Source organism: Crocuta crocuta, unplaced genomic scaffold, assembly GCF_008692635.1.
Source record: "Crocuta crocuta isolate KB4526 unplaced genomic scaffold, BGI_CrCroc_1.0 scaffold270, whole genome shotgun sequence".
In the NCBI taxonomy this organism is placed as follows: Eukaryota; Metazoa; Chordata; class Mammalia; order Carnivora; family Hyaenidae; genus Crocuta; species Crocuta crocuta.
Window position 1 is genome coordinate 2,051,968 of NW_027527569.1, and position 23,990 is coordinate 2,075,957.

The 23,990-nt window shown below is 39.2% G+C and overlaps 2 protein-coding genes across 4 annotated transcripts in view; one reads left to right on the plus strand and one right to left on the minus strand.

Annotated features, from left to right (window-relative positions):
• The window catches only part of IMPG1 (interphotoreceptor matrix proteoglycan 1), a 109,052-nt gene extending 94,989 nt beyond the window's left edge, over positions 1 to 14,063 (plus strand). Inside the window, exons 14-16 of the mRNA XM_077770166.1 lie at positions 4,779 to 4,974; positions 11,140 to 11,212; positions 12,563 to 14,063. Of these exons, the coding sequence (XP_077626292.1) occupies positions 4,779 to 4,974; positions 11,140 to 11,212; positions 12,563 to 12,640 (347 nt within the window). The 3' untranslated portion in view covers positions 12,641 to 14,063. The remainder of the gene's footprint in view (positions 1 to 4,778; positions 4,975 to 11,139; positions 11,213 to 12,562) is intronic.
• A 1,644-nt stretch (positions 14,064 to 15,707) lies between these two features.
• The window catches only part of MYO6 (myosin VI), a 142,696-nt gene continuing 134,413 nt past the window's right edge, over positions 15,708 to 23,990 (minus strand). For 2 of the 3 annotated variants that reach the window (XM_077770167.1, XM_077770175.1), the window contains exons 31-33: positions 23,201 to 23,227; positions 20,432 to 20,653; positions 15,708 to 19,912 (exon numbers count right to left, since the gene is read on the minus strand). In XM_077770167.1, coding sequence (XP_077626293.1) covers positions 19,713 to 19,912; positions 20,432 to 20,653; positions 23,201 to 23,227 — 449 coding nt within the window. In that variant the 3' untranslated portion in view covers positions 15,708 to 19,712. The remainder of the gene's footprint in view (positions 19,913 to 20,431; positions 20,654 to 23,200; positions 23,228 to 23,990) is intronic. The other variant, XM_077770181.1, reaches the window with a different exon arrangement.

A 23,990-nucleotide genomic window follows, 5' to 3' on the forward strand; every position in this document is an offset into this window, starting at 1 on the left:
ATGATCCCTAGGGCTACTTTGGGGACAAGTCCTGAAATGGAATGACAGTAGTGCTTTGACTACCTCCAGAATCCTCGTGGGAAGCTAAGGACTAGGCTTCAGACCTCTTGGTACCGGGATAGAACTTTCTGACCATCTGCAAACTAGCAGACCCTGACACTTGCTCAACACACTAAGGCCAAGTACCCTGGAGAGAGATTGTCAAATTTGCTGGGCAGAAGAGCTACCTAAGTAAGTGAAGGACAGAAAATTAGGTCATTTTGCCAGCAAGCAATTACAGTAAGCCCAGGGGCTACCCCAAATCATACTTGAGTGTGGTACAGGCTCATGAAGAAACCTCTCTAGAAAACCCACTATAAAAATAATATATTTAAAGAGGGCTTAAGCAAATCCAAGAAGCTAGAGCAATTATAGACCAACTAGCCTATCCACCAATCCTGGGGACTTCACTTCCTCTAATCCACACACAGCTTGATTATGACTTGAAAATATTCTTCTAGAAAATGACATCTAATTTTTCTCTTCCTAATCAACTGTTGATCTGAAGTCTCCTTGACTTCCCACTTTCCAGGCTACAGACTTTGTTCAGAACAGAGCATTTCAGGTTTTCACTACAAAACATTTACATTATCAGTATTGACCAAATCAAGAGCAGAAAGCGGAAAGTTCAACTGATTTTATGAAAATTTTGTTTTGTGCAAAGCCCTCGGGATACGTTCAGGAGGAGGCAAAGAGCCGTGTGGCCTACAGTGAATGATGAATGAATCCATCGTTCTAAAGAGGAATGTCTTGGGGCGCCTGAGTGGCTTAGTCGGTTAAGCGTCCGACTTTCGCTTAGGTCATGATCTCACGGTTCGTGGATTCGAGCCCCGCGTCGGGCTCTGTGCTGACTGGCAGCTCAGAGCCTGGAGTCTGTTTCAGTCTGTGACTCCCTCTCTCTCTGACCCTCCCCTACTCACGCTGTCTCTCTCTCTCTCCTAGAAATAAATAAAACATTTAAAAAATAAATAAAGAGGAATGTCTTTAGGATATGACAAAGAAAGAAAATGATAACAGCATAGGGAAAGTGTCACTGAAGAGATTTCTACTAGGGGAGCACCTGGGTGGCTCAGTAGGTTGAGTGGCTGGCTTTGACTCAGGTCATGATCTCATGGTTTATGAGTTCTAGCCCCGCGTCAGGCTCTGTGCTGACAGCTTGGAGCCTGCAGGCTGCTTTGGATTCTGTGTCTCCCTCTGTCTCTCTGTCCCTCCCTTGCTCATGCTCTCTCTGTCTCTCAAAAATAAATACATGTTAAAAGAAATTTCTACTGGGAGCACCTGGGTAGTTTAGGCTGTTAAGCATCTGACTTTAGCTCAGAGCATGATCGTGAGGTTCACGAGTTCAAGCCCCGTGTCAGGCTCTGTGCTGACAGCTCAGAGCCTGGATCCTGCTTTACATTGTGTCTCCCTCTTTCTCTGCCCTTACTCCGCTTACACTCTGTCTCTTTCTCTCTCTCTCACCGTCTCAAGAAATTTAATAAGCATTGAAAAAAATAAAAAAATAATAATAAACTTCTACTAAACTTTTGTTCATCATACAATCTCTTCTCCCCCATGGCACTTCCTCCCCACAATCAGCTCACAGCCAGTTCTCAGTCTTTGCCTGAAGCCCGAAGCTGTAGGTGCCCCTCCGAGAATGATATGTAAGTAAAGGGTCATCAACACACCTAGGAGAAGTATTTAAAGTAGAGTAATGGAAGCGGTATGGGCTGCTTCACCAGTTAGTATTGTAAATACTATGTCTTCTGTTGCATTCTAATTCCCTGCAGTCTCTTTCCATGCCTCGATCCCATGGCTCCCCCTCCTGGCTCTTTCCTTCTCTGGGTCTTGCCCTCACGCAGACGACCAGCACAAAAGCCGTGGTCTTTGCAACACTCAACTTTGAAGTCTCGGCTTCGTCACACTGAAGTGAGCAAATTCATGAGAAGGTTCTAGAATACCTTTCAGCTCTCACATTCTCCCTAAAGTGTAAAATTTTACATAAGGATTAAAGAAAAATCTAAAGCAATTAGTTGGTCTGAAATTCTTAGTGCTGCAGATTTTGAAGTGCTGTTATCTGTTGAATCAGTGAATGTTGTCATAGTACCCAGGAAGGATCCACAACAAACAAACTGTGCTCAGTGAATTGAAGTCTCCTACTTCTCTCTAGACCGCTCCTGCATAAATAACATGGGAAAAGCAAGTTATTTATAAACAAGGTGCATTTGTTCTTCAAATATATCTGATCCAGGGCTCCCAAATTTGGATAAATTTATTTCTCCAGTGTTGCCTGATTACGTTTTGTTCAGCTTTAATGGCGCACAGACAACGTCTGGCTGGGCTGAGGGAAATTATGGTAAAACAGTAATTTTTTTTTAATGGGAAACTCATTTTGTTATCACACATTTACTCTTCAGAGGGCTAGAATCTGTGCCTTCAGTCAGCTTTCCTAGTCTCCACTGCAGAGAGAAGGAAATGGAGCCTCTGACTATTCCTCTCCGGCTTCTGCTTTCAAGACTAAAAGTCTTGAGTGTAAAGTTGCTGACAGCTGTTATTTATTGAACCAGGCCCTGGATGTGAATCACCTGGGTTGTCAAGGTAAATCTGAGTCATTTTCTAAACCGTGACAAGACTCCCACAGCATGGCCAGCTTTAGGAACTTTGAAGCAGAGAAAGCCGGTTGACAGTAGTCAGGCCTGTTTGTCTCCTCAAGCTGCAGAGAAATAGAACTTCGTGTAAAGTCTTTTAGCATCGTCTGCCTTGCTGAGAGACCCACGTTTATGTTTTCTAGGGCGTGCTCCTGCCCACAGCTGGGGCTGGTTTTACTAAGGCCNTATTGGCCTTCTCACCCCATACCATGTCCCCTCAGCAACTCTACCCAGAGCTTATGTGGGCAGTATATTTGGCAGAGCAGCCGACCATGTTCTCCACTTGAAGATTCACAATAGACATTAGCCTATTAATGACCCTAAAGAGGTTTAAAAGTAAAAGGAGAAGGGGGTGGGATTAGAGGAAAGAAGGGGGGGACAGAAACAAGGGAAAGAGAAAGAAAACCATTGCATTTATTTCACCTTGCGTTAAAAAAAAATTATTTAGCCACCAAACTCTTTCTAGTATAAAACCTATTAAATCCTGCTAACTCAAGAGTTCTGAGATGTTCCCACTTGAGGAATACAGATGATCACTGAAATCATCCTAATTCTGACAATTCTAAGTTCTGTTTACATGTCTTCTAATGCACAATTCTGATCATACCCTTTCCTTGCCCCCAAATCCTCCATGGCTCCCACCTGCCTGTAGACTCCAAATTCCTTAGCATGGTATTCAAGACCTACCAGAGTTTGACCTTAACTTACTTTTCCAGTCTTAGTTCCCTTCCTTCCCGTGCACAGTTTTCTGCTGCCTCCAAACTGGACCTTCCCGGCCCTCTCTTCTCATATCTGTTGCTTTCCCACCTCTGGGCCTCTGTTCAAGCCGCTGGGTCCAGCCTTTCCTCATCTTTGCATGTGTAAATGCAACTCACTTTAAATAATTGAAACTATAATCTCTTCTCTAACTTGTATTTAGAGCTCATCTTTAAAGCTCTTACACTGGACAAGGTACTGGCTTTTCCTATAGAAATATCTGTGAGTTACTACTTACCTTCCTCTAGGCTTCTTGGAAGAATAGCTTTATGCATGACTACCTGTGCCCTAGCTCCTTGCGTGGGTTGTGTTCCTTTTGAAAGAATAACCTAAAAGATAAATGGCTGCTATGATTCAGCAGGAACTCCTTCCAGGGCAGAAGGAACAAAGGTCTGCGGTCCAGAGGCCCGTTCGGTTCTGCCATCAGCATAGGGAACTCAGGCCACTTGCTTCTCTGCCTGAGAGGTCAGTGTGCTCAGCTCTATAAGAACAGGGAAGGGCCGGCAGCGGTCACAGGCCTTCTGAGCTAAATACTCTGAGATTCTCATCATTTATGAAAAATTTTGAGACAAGGCTACAGAATTTAAAGTAAAAGAGAGCAGTCAGTGACTAGAGACCCACTTGAATTTTAATAGGGGGAAAAACGATTAACCCAAAGGAAAGATCTCTAACATTGGGGCCTCAGGGATCAGCAAGGGACTAAGCAAAAGATATTTTTTAAAGCAGGAATTGTCCTGAGTTCTCAAAACTGTCCACATTAACGACTACTTGTCCACTTTACAAGTGGTCTTACAACTGATCTTAAATATATACTTTTGCAACTCATCTCTGCAGAAAATGCCTACCTTAAAAAACCTAACAAACAAAAACCCTTAATTCTCTAATGCAGGGGTTCGCAGAGTGTGCTCTCCAGGTTAGCTGCATCAGCATCACCTGGCACCTCCTTAGACGCACAGATTTGCCCCCAAATCCCAAACCCTTTGCGTCAGAAACTCTGAGGCCGGGGCCGGGAATCTGTGTTCTAACAAGGCCTCTAGTTGAACCAAGTTTGCTCATGATAATATTCAGAGTAAATATGTTATCATCTGTGTCATAAACTCAAAGATGCAGAAATGTGTGTTTCACTTTTCACCCCAGTCTGTTAACACTACTGTACAAAACGCCAAAATGGAGTGGTGGCAGATGTATTTGCTCTCTTGCCTTTGACTTCTGCCCACTCCACCGCTTAGACATCCATGCACTCATTAAAATCTGTCTCATCTTGGGGCGCCTGGGTGGCTCAGTCAGTTAAGCGTCCGACTTTGGCTCGGGTCATGGTCTCANACATTAAAAAAAAATCTGTCTCATCTCTTACAGCTGATCAAGCGGACCCTTGCAAATTCCTGGCCTGTGGCGAATTTGCCCAGTGTGTAAAAAATGAGTGGACCAAGGAAGCAGAGTGTCGCTGCAGAGCAGGGTATGAGAGCCAGGTGCGCCTGGACCGCCGGGACTCTGGCCTCTGCACCCCCAGAGAGGGCTGTGAGGCCATCCAGGGGAAGGGAGCTCCGTGCAGGTAGGTGGAGCACAGGAACTTTGTAGATACAAAGATTTGTTGCTCTTGCTCTTGAGAAACCTATCATTAGAATGAATGCATGTGGCCCTTTAAACCCATATGGTTCTCAGTCTCCAGTGAACATCAGAATCTCCCAGAAGAGGATTTGTTCAAACACATGGCTGGGCCCTGCGAGGCTCTCTTTGATGCAGTATGTCTGGCTGTACCACCTTAATTGGTGGTGGTGGTGGTGGTGGTGGTGTGTGTGCGTGCATGTGTGTGTGTGTGTGTGTGTGTGTGTGTGTGTATGTATTTGGGGTTTTTTTCCCCATATGTAAAGACAGTTTTCATCATAAAAATTTTGGAGAATATTCAGAATTATGAACAAGAAGATAAAAAATTATGTGATATTCTTATTAGCTATTATTATCTCTTGATGGAAAAGTTTATACAGAATATTTACATAGAATGTTCTAACGCAAAATAGAATCGCACAAGCTTCTTGTGTTTTTTGTTTTGTTTTGTTTGTTTTAAATTTTTTAACGTTTATTTATTTTTGAAAGACAGAGACCGAGCATGAGCAGGGGAGGGGCCGAGAGAGGGGGAGACACAGAATCTGAAGCAGGCTCCAGGCTCTGAGCTGTCAGCACAGAGCCCGATGTGGGGCTCGAGCTCGTGAACCGCGAGCTCATGACCTGAGCGGAAGTTGGCCGCCTAACCGACTGAGCCACCCAGGCGCCCCTAGCTTCTTGTTTTATACTCAGCTTTCATACTTAGAACATCCCCCTCTGTCATTAAATATTTTCTGTGCCATCACCTTTAATGATTACATAGTAGTCCCTTCTATAGATCTGCTGTGTCTAATCAATCCTTGGTTTCCAACAGAAAGGTTGAGAAGCTCTTAAGAAGAGGGTAAGGGAGGAGGGATACAATTGGCCTTCTATTCACGAACCAGACTTTTAGGGTAGGTGGCGTTATGAATGGTCAGGGAACACAAAGGCTCCTGATTCTTCTCCAAATCCTGTGACACCCAGATAAGGTCCACACTGTAGACTCTACCCTCAGAGAGCTTCTTCATGAGCCTCTCTCGCCTTTCCCAGTAGTGAGTTTCCAAACATACACACCTGAACATTTCCACAGTCTCTTAGACTCATACGTTAGATCACCTTGGACCCATATCTTTAATAGATCATGTTTCTTTTTTTACTGTCTTCTTACTCGTTCTGGTGGCCACAGTCTTTAATTTCCCACCAGGGAACTCATGGCCATCTGTCCCTCACTCAGTCAATAAGAAGCAATAGAGGAGCGCCTGGGCGGCTCCGTCATTACAGTCATGATCTTACAGTTCCTGAGATGGAGCCCCGTGCCCAGTTCTGCCTGACAGCACAGAGCCTGCTTGGATTATCTTTCTCCCTCTCTCTCTGCCCCTCTCCTGCTCACTGTCTCTCTGTGAAAATAAATAAATAAACTTAAAAAAAAAAAAAGAAGCTAGAGAGATTTAGCCTTTCTCTTCATGAAACATACCCTGTTCTTTGAAAGTATTAACACATTGAAGACAACTATCCAATAAGGGTTAAGAAGCAATATTCTGGAGTCAAACAAGTTGTGATTAAAATTTTGATTTAGCACTTTACTAACCAAGTGACCCTGGACCAATTACTTCTCAAAATTTCAATTCCCTCATTGAATAATGAGACTAGTAAAACCTTGTGGGTTCCTGCAAGGGGCATATGAAATTGTGTTTATAAAGCATCTTTACAAAGAACATAAAGCACAGAATATCCATTCAGATGAGTGAGGGTTATGAGAATGCTGTCAACTTTCTCCAGGTTAATCTCAAAGTCCCAACAGGATTCTAAATGGAATCTGACATTGTTTCTAAAATCCCCTGGAAATGAAAATGAACAGAAAATCTTGAAGTACAATAATGGAGAGGTTGCTCTATAAGAGAGCAATACATAAAATAATATTTAGAACACTAGGACAGTAAATACATAGAATTAATATAAGACCCTTGGGGCGCCTGGGTGGCTCAGTTGGTTAAGTGTTCGGCTTTGGCTCGGGTCATGATCTCGCGGTTCGTGGGTTTGAGCCTCGCGTCGGGCTCTGTGCTGACAGCTCAGAGCCTGGAGCCTGCTTCAGATTCTGTGTCTCCCTCTCTCTCTGACCCTCCCCTGCTCATGTTGTCTCTCTCTCTCTCAGAAATAAATAAAACATTAAAAAAATTAATATAAGACCCAAATAGATCCTTATATTTAGAGAATCTATTTTTTTAATGTTTATTTATTTTTGAGAGAGAGAGAGGAAAGGGAAGAGGCAGAGAGAGAGAGAGACAGGATCCAAAGCGGGCTCTATGGTGACAGCAGAGAGCTCAGTGTGGGGCTCAACCTCACAAACTGTGAGATCATGACCTGGGCCAAAGTTGGACACTTAACCAACTGAGCCACACAGGCACCCCTAGAGTATTTATTTTAATGAGCATTTCAAATCAGTAGGGAGAGAATGGACTGATCAGTAATGGTTAGAGTATAATTTGACCTTCTATATTTAGAAAAAAATAAAATTAGTTTTTACGCAAATCAATTTTATATCAAAGATTCAAACTTAAAATAAAAACTATGAAAATTGAGGAAAACTATTTGTAAACCCATTTTTAATAATCCTGGGCTAAAACAAAGAAAGCCTTCCCTAATCTGGATACCAATGGCATACCAAGATAACATTAAGAAGAGGATTTCTACAGGGAAAAAGTCACCACAAATAAAATTAACATGTTAAGAAGGTGAGAGAAAAATATTTGCAACCTATTTTATATCTTAAAAACTCATAGAAGAAATCCAGATGACCAAGAAAACATAGGACAAGATGCTTGTTCTCACTATAATCAGGGAAATCCACAAACAATAGAGATAGCTTGATACTAGTGAGTTTGGTAAAAGACAAACAAACAAATAAGAAAAACCAAAAAGGTTATTAATATCCAGTGTGGGTAACATCAGGGAAAACGAGTTCATCAAGCGTTGCTGGTGGATGTGTAAATTAGAAAAACCGTTTTTCAAGAAATATTTGTTTATCAATACTATAAAATTTTTAATTTGATTCAGATACTCTACTTTTAGACAATTATTCCTACAAAAATAATTGCATTTGTGCACTAAGATATGTTTACAGAAATGTTCGCAGCATCATCACTTTGGATCGTCCCCATCTATGGAGAAAGAGTTAAATCATGTATAGTGTGGTGTCATTCACCATGAACACAGCAGTTAAAAAGCAATAATATAGCTCTACTGGAGCTGCCACAGGAAAAAAAAAAACCCAGACATTTTATTAAATGTGAAAAGTAAATTGCAGAATAATAGATCCTGTTTAGGTAATAACAATAATAAAACTGTGTACTTATAAGTATATTAGGTTCCACTATGTGGCTTTGCCATTTTGTCAATAACAAATCGTCAAATATTGGCAATTTTGTATGGTTCACTCAAAGATGTAAGGAAAAGCATCGCCAGTATGTGGAACGGCAGATGCACTCATGCTACTATTCCAGTGAACAGTGGAAAGGAGAATTGCTCAGTGTTATTTTTTTTTTTAATGTTTATTTTTGAGAGAGAGAGAGAGAAAGAGAGATGGAGACAGAGCAGGAGCAGAGGTGGAGCAGAGCGAGAGGGAGACAGAATCCGAAGCCGACTTCAGGCTTTGAGCTCTCAGTACAGAACCCGATGCTGGGCTCATGACCGCTCAGAGCCCGATGTGGATCTCGAATTCATGGACCGGAAGATCATGACCTAAACCAAAGTTGGACTCTTAACTGACTGGGCCCCCCGGGAGCCCCAAGAATTGCTCAGTGTTAAATGCTAAACCCGAATCTCCTTAGCATGAGGACAAATCCCATTGCCCTCGCGTGCTGCCGCAGACTCTCAGCGTAAGACACCCCTGAGCACAGTGGTGCTGAGGGGCCCCCTGGATCTCTGCCCCCTCCTCCTGCTCCTCACAGGATGCCAACATTTATGTGACTCTTACAGTGTACTTACGTGAGGCTTACTTTTATGACCATTTAAGGTCTTGTCAACCGTAGACCAAGGCAGCGATGAAGTCTGGAGGCTTTAGAGTTAAAATTCCAGCTCTACCCCAACTACTTGTCACTTGGGCAACCTTAAGCCTCAAATTTCTCGTCCAGATAATGGGGATAATCGGAATGCATACATGGGTTTAGGTGAGGGATAGATCAGATGCTCTTCAGGGTAAACGGCCCTGATGCTGGCCCGGCTGGAGCTGGTTGATGATTATCCACAGAGGGCAGCCCCGTAAGGAAATGCCAGGAATGCAAGCCTAAACTCAAAGCAAATCGGCTGAGGACACAAAGGTGTTCTGACACCGAAAGCCGCACTCTCTCAAGAATTGTAAACTCAGTGCATTTTTGTTAGTCTACCTGAAGATGAAGAAAGAGATGGGAAAATTATACCGAGGGCAAGTGCCTTGCTGAACAGATGAGTCCACTGATTTACAAGAAACATTTTCAGTTTGTTTTCTTTGTCATTCCACTGCCAAGTCGTCATCCATCATATTTTCACCTTATCCTTCCTTATTTTCCTCCATTCAGTATTTATGAATGTACTACATACATTTTTCATTTCCTTCATTTTCGATATCCCATAGATTCAGTTGTATGGAACTTGGCAAAAATTCTCCCAAGAATAAACAAAATTTTCATTTTCGAAGGTCTCTTTTTTAGCTTAATGAGTTTGACTTTCATTAATCACAATTATCATTATAACATATGCAAAGATGCAAATCTAGATCTAATAGTAAATTATGACTTTTCTTCCTCAGATCTGGAACTTTTCACTTTGTCCTTCAATTAACAGGCCCAATGCGTTCTCCGTGGTGTTATTTATAATAATGAAAATTATTTCCAAATATAGGAGCCAGATTCAGGAAATGAGGATGCAAAGTGTCATCTCTGAGGAGATTTTTATAAGAAAGTACTTGTCTTACTACAGTAAGATCCCAGGTTTACTCACTTGCTACACCTCAGATGGGGGAAGAGCCCACTTTTTATTTCTAGCAGCTGTGTCTCACTCCCTTAGAAGCACTTTCTCCACTGGATGGGGAAGCAGTGGGAATGGCGGGGAGGAGCCAAGAGAGGGAGGAGTTAGAGTTTAATACAGTCCAATCCATTTTTAAAACTTCATCTGATGAACAACTGAAGCAACAACGTTAGGCAACTCCCTTCCCTTGGAATATATAATCAGGCTTAAAAATCTTTTCCCTTCCTTTCCTTTCTCCAAGATGGTGTCTAGATGTATGGGGAGTGTCAGGGGCTGGGCGGGGAAGGGGGGGGTGCTCCCTGCCTCACCAGACCCTTGGGAAAGTCTCTATCCTCATTATTTCTCTCACCTGTGATCTCTCAGTCCTGACCTCAGGTACCTACCCGTCCCTTAGTATTCTCAGAGCTTCCAAATCACCCAACCAGGTGATTGGCAAGTAGGAACCAAACATGCTGAAGGAACAAGGAACTTTTCTCGTCAGACTACACCTCCAAGATAGCATCTTCCTTCCTCCCTCCCTTCCTATAGTAATACCATCTCTATGCCTGAAATTAAAATGGACAGAATGCTAGGAGAAAGAAAACAGTTTACTGATACGGGAATATATGTCAGAGAGTATCCCCCAAATATTATACCCATTTTATAATGTAGAGAGGGAAAGAGCAAGGTACAAAATGTGTATACACTACCACCAGAAATTATAGAATATGTACATTAAAAACTCTGGAATTCTATACATCAAATTATAAAATAACTTTGGTTTTTAAGTTGTACGAACAAATGTCATTACATGGATGTTTTTCAACAACCACAACTCACGACTTTAAAAATAACTCTGGAAAAAAAAAACCTCCACTTTTTGCAAGATGAAGTTATCCCCCATCTTTCTCTCTAGCTTTGTTCAGCCATTCTGAGCTGGCTACCTGAGAACGGGTTGAGCCAACAGGAAGGCAAGACTCAGGGGTCGAAGCAGAGAGCACGCTTCTTCCAGCCCTCTCGGATGGCACCCGCGAAAACGGGCAATCCATTTTCATTGCTGTCATCATCTTAAAGCTAAAATAGTAGAAAGTTGTAGTTGCTATTAATGTCAATAAACCCAGGAAATAGGATACCATGTTTTTGCTTTCTTTTGTAGGTCACCAGGTCACTCTAAAAATCAAGCCTACAAAACTAGTGTTAAGAAGTTCCAACATCAGCAAAATAACAAGGTAAAATAATACTTTTATGTGTTGGTTTTACTGAATTTTTAAGAAAACCTAAAACATTTCTACATCTGACTCTTCTTTTAAAGAGAGATAAGTAAGAGCACTTTGCCTTTATTTGCCAGGCTCCTTAATTGAGTACCATAAGGGCAGGGGGTATTGTAAGGGGCGTTTCTTGGCATGAGGAAGACAGACACAGAAGGCTGGCATTGTCTGAGATGTGTAGACAAAATTAAAAAAAAAAACAAAACAGAAACAATCCAAGTATTTTATTCACTTTTTCTTGTAAAAATATACATGCAGTTTATCAAATGCATAGCAACAGGTTGAAATTTTCATAATTCATATTCTTGGAATCATTTATGCATATTCTTGTATCTTCTTTTGATTTTGAATAATGAACGAAAGCAAAAATATATAGAGAAATATATAGAAGAAACATGATTTGTGAGCAATGGGTAACTTCAAAAATTCCTATATGTTCATCCTCAGATAAATGTTCCTTCCGGTGTCCCAGATACCCCTTTCAAATTATTCATCCAACTTATTTCACTAAAATAATTCTGTTTTACAAAGGGAAATATCTATAAATAGGTTAAATATAGAGATTTTTGAAAAATAACTTCTGAGAAGATACCTTGCACAACTTTTATCCTAAAATTATACCTAGTCTTTGATGTTTTGTAAAAGTGAGTGATAATCAGCCAGTTCCCACTCTACCTGAAATCTATAGTGTTGGATGGAAACAAACACATCAAAGCTTGTACTTGAAACAAGTTGTTACCATCAGTATACAATCAAGGATGCTGAGGCAACCACACAAATGCTAATCACAATTCCATGTGGCCAGGTGCACACTGGAATAATGTGTGCATTTTGATTTCCTGAAACAAAGGAAATTGGAAAGATAGAGGAAGTTCATTCAGTCTTAAGTCATAAAATGACAATAAAGCACCAGATCTGCTATTAATAAAATGCCCAGGATGAAGCAAACACTAAGTAAATCCTAAAGTGCCAGGGAGAACTAAGGACCACATTTCAAATGAAGCAGCAGCATGGAATAGTCATGTTTGCTGCTGTTGGAAGGGAAGGTGGTGACTTTAATTCACAAACTGCGTCCTCTGCTTTAAGAGATGCTCCAGCCTGAGAATCTAAATGGGTTTACGAAGAGATGGAATACATTCCTATTATGTTATAAAGTTAGGAATATTTTGGATGGCATCCCCAAACCTTTCAAAGAAGATATCCTAAATGGCAAGTATATTCTTTCAAAACCAGCAGAGGTGATATTGGAATGAAATATTGATTTGGCCTCAGATGACATTTCTTAACCTCTTAAAACTATTTCTCTTCCAGATAATCAGGAAAAGAAATTCTGAATTACTGGCTGAAGGATATGAAGAATTTAACTATCAAGACTGGGAAGGAAATTAAAAGCTAAAAATATACAGATTATAATTTAATCTGTCTCAAGAGAAATAGATTGCTTTTTCAAGGAAAACTGTATCCACTCTGTTAAAATTCTGAAAACATAGGCAAGCATATTTACTGGTCATCTGAATCCAGTCATATAGTCAACACTGAGAACCAGCACACACACCATGTTTCAAATAGAGAAGAATTGTGAACTTGAGGACTGGTACATTCTGCAGTAAAAAGATGTTTTTTGTCAAAACGCAAAGCACAATCACTGACCGATAGTCAAGGTGACAGCAAACCAGATTTGCTTCTAGCTGCCCTCAAAATAGTACTGCCAGATCATTTACAAGTGCAACTACCTGTTGTTTGGGGAGGTTGAAACAAAGCTCTTCATGTGTTACAGTGCACATTCAGGACATGCGCACAAGGAGATGCAGGTCTCTCTGAAACATGAATGTATCCAGTATGTAAACAGTGGTGAGGCTATATATGCTCCTCACTTCAGTGTAACACGCACGTGCACACACACACACATACGTGCACACACCTTCAGTTCTTCAGCGCATTAGTTTTACAAGAAATTAGTGCTTACAGAGTAGATCGTTTTGCTGCCAATAATTTCTGAATTGTTCCTTTAATAGAAAAATGAACTGGGGTTCAGACATATATACTATGGGAAATCTAACTTTTCTTGTTACCTGATAAAGCTGGTTTTTCTTTTTTAAGCTTATTTTTGAGAGAGACAGAGACCGCCCCAATGGGGGAGGGGCAGAGAGAGAGAAGAAGACAGAGAATCCTCAGCAGGCTCCATGCTGTCAGCACAGATTCCAATGCAGGGCCCGAACCCAGAAAACCACGAGATCATGACCAGGGCCAAAACCAAGAGTTGGACGCTCAACCGACTGAGCCACCCAGGCGCCCCCCTGCATAAAGCTATTTTAAAGGAAGACACTATGTTGGGGGAAAAAATTACATTGTACTTTGTGACATAACCAATACTTACATTCCACCACAGAGGGACTATGTCTTCCTATAATAATTCTATTGAATACTTCTTGACACTAACTTTGCTGTGTGCATGGGTAGACTGGCATCAGGGTAATCCAGTTCAGCCAGTTTTTTAATGTGCTACGTAATGAAAAATGATTTATCTGTATCTGTTTCAAATGTTCTACTACCAATATATTTGCTGCAAAACCTTAATTTCAATAAAATGTAAGCACCATATTCATAGATTTATAATAAAAAGGATCTGTGTTTTACTAACTATTCCCTAGATTTGCTACATGGATTATGACAAATGATTAAGCATGATTTTAATGCTACCAAAACATGAGAAAATATTCAACACCGATGGCAACATTTTAGTAATAAAACTTCAAGAATAAAAACAAAGTATTTCCTAATAAAGACATAATCTTTTGGGAAGTGGTATCCCCTCCTGGTTACAAACCCTTGAAAATTCACTCCTGTTGGCCTCAGAAATGCATGGCTTTCAACCCTATTCCCACCCCAATTGTCCCCTAAGTGAGGAGCTGGGATATGGCATAAGGAATTCAACCTGTGAGATGGTGATCAAGTACCACAAAGAATGATGGTACGAGATGTACGTACTCACTCACTCATCTCTGGAACCCAAAAGAAAACATGGTTGTTAGAAGCATGATAGGCCAACCGAAGCACATGAAAACAACTCCATCAAGAGAAAAAATTAAACTCAAACACTATCATCTCCTCGTAATGCGCCCTCTACAACCTCTACATTTCAGTTGTGCTCTAACTATAGTAAGGAATGTAGTTTTTGATGGGGAAAGAGAAGTAGGTGAACACTCCCTCCTGTTAAAAGGGTCCTGCTTAGAAGCCAGTGCCTCTCACTCGTTGGATCACCCACTTTTCAGATTGGTCTGTTCCAACCAGCCAGAGAAGAGCTGTTGGCCTGTACTCTCAGAAGCCCCACCTGGATCATTAGGTTCCAGATGAGGGGCAAACAGTAGCCTGTGGAAACTATCTACATTCAAAGTCTCAGCAAGATGGCCTCTTCTTTGGATCCCTAGGTTTCACCTCCTGTGTCATGTCACAAACAGATTGGTAAGGGCCTGGGGAAAGATAGCCAAGATTTGGGTTTTCCTAATCTAGTTGATGAGGGAGCGTGGGGCAAGCTGATGGCAAAATACAGGCTAACACTCCCAGGTGGAATACGGGTGATATTCCTCGGACACTCTCAGCTACCCAAGAACAAAGGAGAGGGTTTAAGTGCTTGCCACGGTAATGTGGAAACTAAGGTGAATGAAAAACTAAATTCCCTTACTGCCTACAGCCCATTGACAAGTCCTTTAAACAGGCAGAGTGACCTCCCTCTAGGAGCTCAGCTGCCTCAATGATACTTTGCTGGGGGCAAAAGGGAATCTTGGTTTAACATTATCCCAACCTCGAGGATCCTGTAAGTCTACTTCCTTTATCTCAACTGCTCCAAGATGTATGCTGGCAATCTTAGTCCAAGCCCCCCCGGTACACACCTGAAGGGTCTCATGACTGAGGTTTTATTAAATGGTAATAAAAGGTGTTTCCCTGGCAAAAGCTAGCCCCTCAAGGTCCTGGAAACCTTGCTTCCAAAATTCCTTAGAGATTTATTCTGTCCCTGACCCCCTCCCAACCTGAGGGTATATAATGAGTTACCTGTTATGACCCCACGCAGCTCTTCCTGCCCCATGGTTTAGTAAAATCACCTCTTTTGCACCAAAGACGTCTTCAAGAATTCTTTCTTGGCCACTGGCTCCAGACCCCATGAATCCCACATCACCCCAAAACGACATCATAGTCAATGTGAGTAGCTGCAGGTCACATATAGTCCGGTTTATTCCCTGGATGGGAAATGCATAAAAGTTTGGGGCCAAAACTCAAGGTTATTCTAGTCACCTGAGTTCCACTGCCTCTTCCCACAGCCACTTAGCAAAGGGGTTCCAGCTCAGGACCCCAGACTTCTCCAATTTATTCAATCTGAGATGTGGGGCAACAAATGTAATGTTTACAATTGTTTTTAACACCCTGTAACTGCATTAAAAGCACAAGATGCAAGAGGAAGTTCTACATAGATGGAATTTATTATTTCTATTTCCAGTACATCAGTATTTTAGGAAAGAATCAGATATACATTTTTAAGGAAATGAGGGAAAATTAAGCAACAGGTGCTATTAGATGGACTTTGAAAAGTGAAAAGAAAATGGCAATAAGCCAATCCGAGGTTTGAAGGTGAGACTCTGCATAGATACAAATTAGGATTAAAGATTCTCATTCTCATGTACATTTTCCCCTGATTATCTTTTGAAAGATATCTTGAAAGTCTGACCATCAAATTTACTTCATCGATTAAGTTAGTGATGGGAAAGGAAGAATACATTGATGTGAATTGAACCTAACTGTATTCAATGATCTGGGCCTGACATGGGTAGACTCTACCTCTCCAAGTCTCCCCAACTCTCTCCCTCCATGAGGCTCACACACAGAATGTCTACTCACTGCTGGTCTTCTCCAGCATGGCGGTGCCATTTCCATATGCTAAGAATTTATACACCAGGTCTATTGGGATCCAAGTTTTAACAACCACAGGTTGTGCTTCTGTATTACATACAACTCATTCTAAAACTCAGCAAAGATCTAGGAGTGCTTTGTCACCTGAAATGTATGTGTTTTCCAGCCTGGGGAAGTAGAGTCTTCAGGGATAGACCCATTTATTTCTCTTCTAGCACTGCCCCTCTCTTTCCTTATTGTTGCAACTGTTCCCCTCGACTCGTCCTTATTCTCATTTTTAGTATCTCCTGCCCTCTCCTCCCTTGTTAGTTTATCTTCTGGGAGAAATAAACTCTCAATACTTGTTATTTCTGGTAATGAAACATAGAATATGTCACACTTTCTGGAGATGTGGAATGACAAATGAATAGCCTCTGTAAATCTACAGGGGCTACTCTGAACAGTTTTGTTTTCTTTCCACGATTGGAGCAAAAGCATTTCTATCTCTTTCATGGTCTAGAACTAAATTACTTGATCCTTGTCAATCTCTTTTACCTCCTCCGTAAAAGGAGGTAGATCTACCACTAACATTGTACTAACTGATTGTACTAACGGACTGATTCATTCAGTAAATATTTATTCTACTTAGCCAAGTACTCTTATGGTCCTTTACGAAAAGAAACCAAAGAGCTATGTATCTGGGTCCCCTGAGAACCATAGTAATAACCTGTGAATGAAATTATTTTTTAAATCCAATTAATAAAGCTCTATAATTAATCCTCATTATTATTCTTGCCTGTTTCTATTCTCTAGCCAAGCTTCCACAAATACCACCTACCGATTTTCCATGTAAGATTCTAATTTCTTTGTTGTTTGCAAAACAAAAGTGTTCACTGTGTTACAGGAAAGAATGACCTATTAAAAATACATTATAGGAAGCAGAATGTAAATTACAATAGAATGTCTCCTGTGTAGGCTTGTACTCCTACGTGCATTATTTTATTTTTTCCTCACATAATCCTCTGAGAAGGTGCCATCTACTCAACTTTGCAACTAAGAAAATTCATTGTTCTCTTGACAAGTGTGTATTAAAGAAACTTTCTCTCAGTGCCTACCAACAGCTCATAATACATATCTTAAATGTGTTAGTGGAATTAGGAATTACATTATAATTGAACTGAATTTTTCCTTTCATTCTTAATATTTTATGTATATCTACTTTTGTAACCTATACACTAAGGAAGGAACATGTACTGAGTAAGAAAAACATTAAGATTAGTTCTTAATATTCAATACACTGGTTTAAATTTCAAATTTTAAATCTCAATTACGACATTAAATACAAATTGACTTGATTCCTATAGTTCTCACACAACATTTATGGGTTTGACTGTGAACACTGTAAAGCAGCTATATCCACATCTTTTAGAACACTGTTTCTGCTAGTACCCTGAAAGGCTGATCGGGTCCTAAATTTTTCTAGTAAAGGGACGTGTGTGTGTGTGTGCGCGTGCGCGCACATGCGCATCTATTTTATGTAGGTTACTTTAAGTCTATCTGAATTAGGGCAATTCTCCTGGTAGCCAAAATTAACTCAGGAGACTACTTTAAATAGATAAGTTCTAGGACAGCTGTATGACATAATTAGCAACAAAATGGCTTAAAACTGTAATTTTATTAGCTGTTAAAATAAAAAACATAAGACTTGGGACAATGCTTTGCTGTGATAAATGTCTTACAAATTCTTCAGAACATTAAGTTCTCCCATTGCAGTAATTTTAACCTGTTTGATGGGTTTTCCATCTAGTGCTTAAATGTATCTAGAAGATACATAAAACTACTTTTGAAAAAAGTACTAAAGTGATAGGTCATTAAAAATCAATTTGGTTATTAAATTTTCTTCAAGGACTTTATTTGCTACTAGTTAAGCTTATCATTCACTATCCTATACAAATAAAAACACCAATTAAAGGCAAGTGATGAGAAGAGAGAGAACAGGTCGTTTATTTTCAGTCACCAGACCTTCTGTCACCAATCACAGGGACCAAATGACCCAAGGGTGGGTGCATCGCCACAGTAATACAGCCGTCAAAAGATAATCCTATTCACATTCTCAACAGCACAGGTAGGACCACTTAATTTCTTCAACAGGAGAAAATCATTTGCACAGTATCATAATAAATAAATATTTCTGTACCAAGACACATATTATGAGAGAAGCAATTCTGAAAACAGTGTCTGTGGCTCACAAGCACTAATCTAATCAGCTGGGAAATATCTTCCTGACTGAGGTACTCTTTCTAGGAAAAAAAAAAAATCACTGAAAATCATTTCAAAGGTTAGGGTCTTTAAAAATCAGGGGAAAAAGTACAGAGACTACTTTGATTTTTCTAACTTTATTCTAAAATACAAACAAGACTCATTAGGATTATATCAGCATAACTCCATGATGTACTTTTGTCTCCAAATTCCTAATATGAAGTCATAAATATTAAGTTTGAAACTGCTGACATTTGATCAAAACACACAAGGAAAAAAATTAAATTATCAGTTACATGAAATAAGCAATTACTAAGCACTGGGCTTTTGAATTATAAAGCTTATAAAACAGCTCTACAATTACCAAAATCTCAAGGCCAAAAAAGACACTAGGAATTTTTCAAAAACAAAGATATTTTGAAACAGAACACTAGCTTAAATAGTATGAAACAACTTGGACAAGATTCTGATACAAAAATTGCAACTGAGATGAAGTTGAAAGAATTATATGAATTCAGTCCAGTTAAGCCACACTGCCACCAAAAACCTATTTCCTTTTCTAAATGAAATAAGTTATCTCAAAACTTTTAAGCATTGAAATGGCCTGAATTTCCTTTATTTGTCTATGGACTATAAGAAAATATTCTTCCATAGCAACAAAACGTGATAGAAAAGAACAATAAATCTGTGAGTACCTTCTTTATCGCAGAGTACATCAAATACATTCACGCTCTTTTCTAGAATTCTAGAGGTTCAGGTGAACTGCTTTACTCCAACTAAGCCACACCACAAAGGAGGTGGGAAAAAAAATTCCACCTTCATTGGAAATATCCATCAATTTCTGAAAAAGTGAATTAAAAAAGTACATAGCATTTCAGATCAAAACATCAGTGCCTTGATTAAGTGCCTTAATTTTCATCAGAAAATTTAAGCTAAAGTTTCATTATTCCAGTTATATGGTTCTGTGCCATCCTTGAAAAGTGAGTTAAGTTTTTAAAAAAATTTCCTTTTCTAGAGAACAATTACAATGGACTTCAAGTAGTCTGTTGGCAAAGAATGAGAAAGTTAGAATCTGTCCAAATGTTAAGCAGTATTAGAATGAGGAGAGGTTTAACAGTTAGAGCTGGATACAGGAAAACAATTTTTAGGTCCCAAGTTCACTACCATAATTTACCTTAAATTAACAAAAAGCCCATGATTAATAAAATCTGTTCACTTTGTATAAGCAGTTCTAACCTGGTCACAGAAAGGTCAAATCTTGGGGGCACACACCCTACTTAGCGCCCCGCACAGCTCCCAGCTGTAAGGTCAGGTGCACCATCTACTTTAACAGATTCTGCAGCATGGCCGTGGCATACGTGGGCCTAGCCTGTTTGCTCTCAATTGCATTCTGGAGGTACTGGATGCCTCCACAGCGTTCCCAAATTTCTTCAAACTGTCTTGGCAAAATCTCAGCACCACGCTTTCGAGTCAGGCCTGTCTCTTCGAGATTCAGCTCACACATCTCCATGTCATCCTTCCCTGCACGGGTGAGACATCAGGGAATTAACTCTTCAGAGACACTTATTATAAACTTTATACCGGAGTTTCCAATTCTCGCAGATTTAAGAACTTTTAAAACTTTATGTTCTTCCTCTAAGACAGAAATCTGCTTAATAAATTCACCTCCACCAAGGACCCTTTCAGAAAATACTAATGCTGCAGTCGATCAACAAGTTATCAAGCTTAATAAAAATTCTACATTTCTTTCAACAATTATAAATCAACTGATATAATTAAATACCAATGAAAAGGTTCTTAGGACACAGACAAGTTTCTATGTGTTCTACGAGGACAGAATTAATCCAATTTCACATCATAAATAAATTAATGCTCAATTAACTGGAAGTCTGATTTAACTGCGAAATTCCATCCCTCAATCCTGAAATTTAATGAATTATTCATATTATATATTAGACAATTTCATTCAGAGGGTTTATAATCCCTTTTTGCTTTTATATAAGGTTTTTTTTTTTTCTTTTCCACATGAATCATACACACCAGCCACAAGCAGGATGGGTGGCTTGTCAGGATGGAGTTCCATCTGCCGGGCAATCCACGGGCCATCAAAGTGCGCGTACCACCAGCCTTTTTTCTTATTCTGCGGGTCTTTGTACTGGTCGGCAGGCCGGATGAATGGGATGCGGAAGAAGCGCTGCTGTCGGTTCATTTCTATCTCCTGCTGCCTGGAAGGAGGCTGAGACGCTGGGTTCTGCTGAGCTGCTACAAAGAACAAGCCAGGGAAGTTACACCAGCAGCCCAGGGGATAATGCAAGCAGCCTTTAATCTTAAAATGTACCACACATTTTTTTAAGAGAAGAGGGGTTGCTAACTGTAAATTTAAAAGAAATGTAAGTATCAATTGCTTATAAATGAATAAAATGTAGAGTGTGCTCTCTTAGAATTTTCTTTCCCTAAAGATGTTCCTTAACATTGCAAGTACTCTCTCTCTATCTCTCCTCCCCCCTTAAAACCAACAACAAACAAGCCCAAGTAGATCCCCAGAAATGTCTGTATCAACCTAAAATAAGAAAAGCAAACTAGTATTATTTGCTACGATTTATATTATTCCTCCAAACAGTTCAAAGTTGAAGGCTACAGAGTAACTTTCATGAGACTATCTGTGATAAAACAAATGAATAATTTCACAAATGTGAAGAATTACAGATATTTGCCAATTTAAGTACTATGTCCTCAGAAAAGTGGAAGACACAAGTTTGCTCTTTTGCCAACTGATTCTGGGATTTAAAATGACCAGAACAGGTGTTTTCCTACTACCACTAATAGACAACTTTATGACAACAAAAAAATGCTGTTAACAATAAGCATGAACTTTCTCTCAGAGATAATTATTTACTCTGAAATCCTATTTCTCTTGGAATAAAATCCACTGAAATAAGTGGAAAGTATATAATATGGGGTTCTTTTTATCATAAAAAAAGAAAAACCCTTGCTTTTCTACTAGTATTGGACATAGGACTCAAATTTTTTCCCCTTGCTCAATTTTCATTACTAAACAGTCAGGTTTTTATTTTATCTACAAACATTTCCCTGGGCAATAATTTTGCAGTTTCAGCAGCATAATTTTAGAAAGTCTGTTTAATATGCTTTTTACTCACAACTTTAAAAGTAGACCAGCCATTTACTGCAGCTCAATTAAGAACCTCACTGAAATTAAGTATGTCAATGAAAAATTATAGAATATGTATAAGCCAAGAATGCCACACAGCTTTTGTAAGAATTTCCAAATATTGAAAGGATGAAAATACTCTTATTCTATCTTTAACACTGATAGCAAAAGCTTTATAGCAGCTGAGTTTATTTCTGTGCAAACCAGGGAAAGGAAAAAAGCAATTAGCAAAGCTGCACATGCCCCGGAAAGAATGACACAGAAGCCCAGTTTTGTTAGTGACTCTAAAGAGATGCACCACCTGCAGCATGTTCACAGAGATGAGCTTATTTAGTCTTTGTCCCTCCAAACTACTTACAGTTTAGTGTTTTCATTTTAACTTTTAAAAATTGCATACTTTGCAGAAAATATACTAACCCCAAATGAAGAAATTTTAAAAGCATAAGAAAAAAACCTTTCCCTCTATCCTAAGCAGTAACTTAGAATACCCAACTGATAGAGAACTTACTATGGTACTGACGGCCACTTGTTAAATTAACCTGCGTTTTTCTTTTAAAATAGCAGCCTCCTGTACCTTAATATATTGGGTAAAATTTAGAAATCCAAGGAAAACTCTTTGATATTTTTTTTGTTGTTGGTTTTAACTAATGTTGAGAACTGAACATTGCATTAAGGAAGCCTTAATTTCCAAAAATATTCATCTCGAAAAGTACAAATATACAGATGTTAAAAGTCTGAAACTTAGGGGCATCTGGGTGGCTCAGTTGGTTAAGCACCCAACTCTTGATTTCAGCTCAGCTCATGACCCTGCGATTCATGGGATTGAGTGCCCTGAGGTGGGCTCTACACAGACATCACAGAGCCTTCTTGGGTCTCTCTCTCTGCCCCTCCCCACCTGCCCTCTCTTTTTCTCAAAATAAACATTTTTTTTAAGTTTCAAACTAATAAACAACTATTTTTTCACATCCAATTGTGTCATCTTTAAAACATGAAATGTTTTAAATGTGGCCCTATAAATTACTAGAAGTACTTAAAAAAAATCAGGTCCAACAAATGGGCAAACAAATATGGCATTATATCCAAATCACTATTGCTCAACTGACTGCAAAAAAAATTTACTCTATGCTAAGATGACTCAAAGCTTTTAAATGATCAAAAATGTGCACCATAGGACACTATACAAGTCACAGAATAATCTCCTCCTTCTCTTAGGAGGCATCCTGTTAAACCCGTGTACATTATCACACAAATCCAGATGTCTTTAGATCGAGATGTTGATACTCGTTATAACAGTGTTTGAAACCAGCACCTAAAGTTAGTCTTAATTCTAAAATAATCAGCTGCTTATTGAGTTTTGCTACAATAAGAACTGTGCATATTCACAGCTTAAAGTACTATTTATATTAAAGACAGCAATTTCATAAAACAACAGACTAATTTTGTTCTGCATATATATTTTGGAGTGATCCAAATGAAAGCATTATCTCAAATTAAATATCTTGGTATGGCCAAAACAACACTAACGTACTACAACTCCACTTAAAATTGTAGCAAAACAAAGTTTAACAGAAGTTAGTATTTTATAAAGTATTTTTAACCCATCTTCCAGTTAGCTCATAAGTTATCATCCATTGACTTACGTGAATTGTTCAAAAATGGTGCAAAATCTGTGAATAAATATTTTACATTGAAGAAAACATAAAAGTGGCAAAACTGTTAAATGAGCATTCTTCTCATTTAAAAGCCTTCCCATCAATCGCAGAGGTGACTCATAAGTAAATATCCTATCCACAGACAAATATTCTCATAATTACCTACAAGTATATGCTGCTTTCTGATTTTAAAAAAAGCTATTCTGATAATATGTTAGGAAATTCTGCTTGATGGACATATAAAGAGGATCTAAATTTAAAAATATATGTATTTCATTTGTAATTTTGGGATACAGTAATATTCAAACAAAAATCCCATACAATGACTCAATAACAGACATTATAGTACCTTCAAAGCATTACCTGAATTTTTTAGAAATAAAAAACTTCTAAATTCATCAAAAAATATATGCCTTAGTGAAAAAGCACTGCCATGTTTATGCACACTTAGTACGTTATAATTTCTTTCAATTTCCTCAATCTTAAACTCATGCAATTTTTATTTTAGTAACTATGAGATAAAACTACTCTCCAAAGTCACTCTCTTAAGCAAATAAATATTTTGAATCATTACCCAGTAATTTGTCATGGCCCCAAGAATTACTTTCTGGAAATCTCTTTCTGTAGTAAATGTGATGATGAGAATATGCTCACTCAATACAGCACCCAGGAGGAGGGTCTGATGCTCTCTGCTCCCAGTTATAAGACTTTATCATGATCTGTCAAGTATTAGCCTTAAGTAATAGCTACTTATATGTTTGTTAATTAGTTGTCACTT